This window comes from Punctularia strigosozonata, assembly GCF_000264995.1.
Source record: "Punctularia strigosozonata HHB-11173 SS5 unplaced genomic scaffold PUNSTscaffold_10, whole genome shotgun sequence".
NCBI classification, from domain to species: Eukaryota; Fungi; Basidiomycota; class Agaricomycetes; order Corticiales; family Punctulariaceae; genus Punctularia; species Punctularia strigosozonata.
Genome location: NW_006767442.1, coordinates 1,506,333 through 1,508,855, shown reverse-complemented (window position 1 = coordinate 1,508,855; position 2,523 = coordinate 1,506,333). Strand labels below are relative to the sequence as shown.

The 2,523-nt window shown below is 56.0% G+C and overlaps 1 protein-coding gene across 1 annotated transcript; it reads right to left on the bottom strand.

The window, feature by feature from the left end:
• Positions 1-1,661: 1,661 nt before the first annotated feature.
• PUNSTDRAFT_136712 (uncharacterized protein) lies at positions 1,662-2,468 on the bottom strand (the record flags this gene model as incomplete). The annotated part of the gene is made up of 1 exon (XM_007386312.1): positions 1,662-2,468. The coding sequence occupies one exon, from the start codon at positions 2,466-2,468 to the stop codon at positions 1,662-1,664; it is 807 nt and encodes a 268-aa protein (XP_007386374.1).
• Positions 2,469-2,523: the final 55 nt, after the last annotated feature.

Sequence of the window (2,523 nt, the reverse complement as noted above, 5' to 3'; positions counted from 1 at the left end):
GAATAGGCTTCAGCGTTCCACGCGTTGAATCAGGCCACCACCCGCACTGCACTCGCCAAGATCGTGTCGTATTATAAGTTTGCGCGACAAGACCGAACGACTCGGCTGAACAACACCAATCCCGCCCGGAATGTCCTGGCGGTTTGCAGGATCATGATCACCTCATCGGGCCCGCTGGCAACGTTAGCCAACCAAATGGCGAATAATCGTCCACCACCCGCTGTAGGAATTTGACGACTTGGTTATCTTTGTCAGCAACCCAGTGCATGAATGCCTGCCCATTCGCGCTCTTGTTGTTCATCGACTCATCCTCATCTGTACTACCAACCATGCAGACCCGCGTACGATCTCTCAGTCTCACCCTTGCACTACTCGCACGCCTGCCTTCTGTGCTCATTTAACAAGCGTGCCTGGATGGACTTCCAACCCGGATGGAGACAGCAATGCAACCTGCGCGGACTGTGCCTCAGGATCGTTTTCTGTTAGTGAGCAGGAGTACCTTTTGAGTTCCGATCAGGCTGTCTCAGGATGGCCCTAGTGGAAGGCTCTAACTCCTGCACATCATACCCTGCCGGGACATAACGAGATCATATTCTTTCACTTGTCCCCTTCACAATCTCATGAATCCATCAGAGACCGGCTAGACTGGGTGCACGAATGCTTAGGCAGGCTACTTTGTTGCCGATACAGGCGCCACAGAACAGACCATCTGCCCCGCGGGGTCCTACAGCCCGATGGCGGAGTGCACCACTTGCCCGGCAGGGTCATCCTGACCTGCCGAGGGCGAGGCCGCGCCTCAATCGTGTCAGCTTGGGCAGTTCCAGGATCAGACCGGCCAGACAACATGTAACGATTGCGTGGTGAGTATCATATCCCTGGTAAAACGTGTCGATCATGATATGATCGCGTTACCGCAGAGCTCCTTCAGCGAGGTCTTCGGCGCAACGGCGTGTTGAACCTGCTGCTCTGGTTTATAACAGGACCAGACGGGACATACATTGGCCACATTCTGTCATGCCGAGGGAAGCTACGCACAAGGCTACTCTCACCCTGGCGCGGCGGACGTAGAGCCAGTGCATTGCGCGGGATGGCGCTGTGGCGACGTGTGACCAGGACACTTCTACCGGCACTTGTCGTAAGCATCTATACTGTCCACTCCTTCGAGACTATCGCTCATCGCCGCATACAGCCACTGCGACTGCTGATCCAGCCACTCTCACCGGAGTAACTCGCAAGGCTGCGCCCGAGCTCGGGCTCGTGTGTTCGCGATCAGAGCTCCTGCCCAGTTTAGAGGAATGGTCGCTAAGCACGTTTTAAGGAAATGCACAGTACTCATTCAGAAAGATAGGCAATTTTCGCCGTACGCACGGAACTACACTACGTGTATCAAGAAATACAGAAGTGCAGTATCGAACGATGCTAAAGTCGCCTTCGTAGAAGTAAACAAGATAGAAACAAAAAAGTGCAGCTTATGGAGGGTGCTCGTGAGCGTGGGCGTCAAATACCGAAACGTACACAGAGACCAGCACTTTCTCCAGTAAACGGCATCCTTACCGATAGTCGGAGGCTTTGAACGAGTCGCCGAGCCGCTGAGATGCTTAAAATGCAAAGAGTCAGCTGCAGCATCTCTCAGCAGTCCATCACTCACCGTTATGAGTCGCCTAGAAGTGGATAATCTCGGTTGGGCCGAAGTCGGCGCTGCCGTTGAAGATGGTGCTCGCGTGCGCCTCGAGATAGACTCCGTTGTCGTGAATGGTAATCACGACGCTCGCCTTGGCGAGGTAGACATCGATGCCCAACCTGGCACCCTGGCTCGGGCTGAACTTGGCAGTACCGAGGGAAATGCCTAAGATGGATGCGGTTACGCTTCCCTCGAGCTTATCAGTGTCGAACGCGATTGTGATGTCGAGAGGACCGAGGTTGAAGGTCTTAGAGATGACGGCGGCGATCTCGATGGTGGTGACGGTGTGGCGATAAAGCAGGCCGTCGATGGAGCGCTTGTAATTGTCGATCTGGGCGTGCTGATCGCCGGCGTCCTTGTCGGTGAGCGAAAGGCGGGAGAGGCCGCCCGACAGGCTGGAGGTGAAGACGACCTTCGCCAAAGCCTCCGAAGTGACTATGACGTTCGGAGCCGGGTCCTCGGTGGACTCCGCGGTAAGACCCTGAGGAGGGCGCTCGCCGTCCAATGTCGTGAAATTTTCCACCTTGCCGTCGAGGCGAAGAACGTGCAGGGTGAGCGCCTTGCCATCTTGAACGATGGACACGATGTCGCCCGGGTTGGTGCTGATTTCGCCGGAGAAGCGGTAGACGAAGCCCCTCTGCAGGATCCAATCCTTCCTGCCGGTGACGACCGTCTGGCTATCACGCTGGATGAACGTCGAAGACCACCCCCCCACGTTGTGAAGGGAGAGGTCGCCGCTGGAGCGGTTGGCAACAGTGGTCTCGTTGAGCAGCAATAAAGCGGCCATGATCGGTGGTTCTAGTCAGACGGGGGATGTGAGCTACGCGGCATGGCAGATTCTG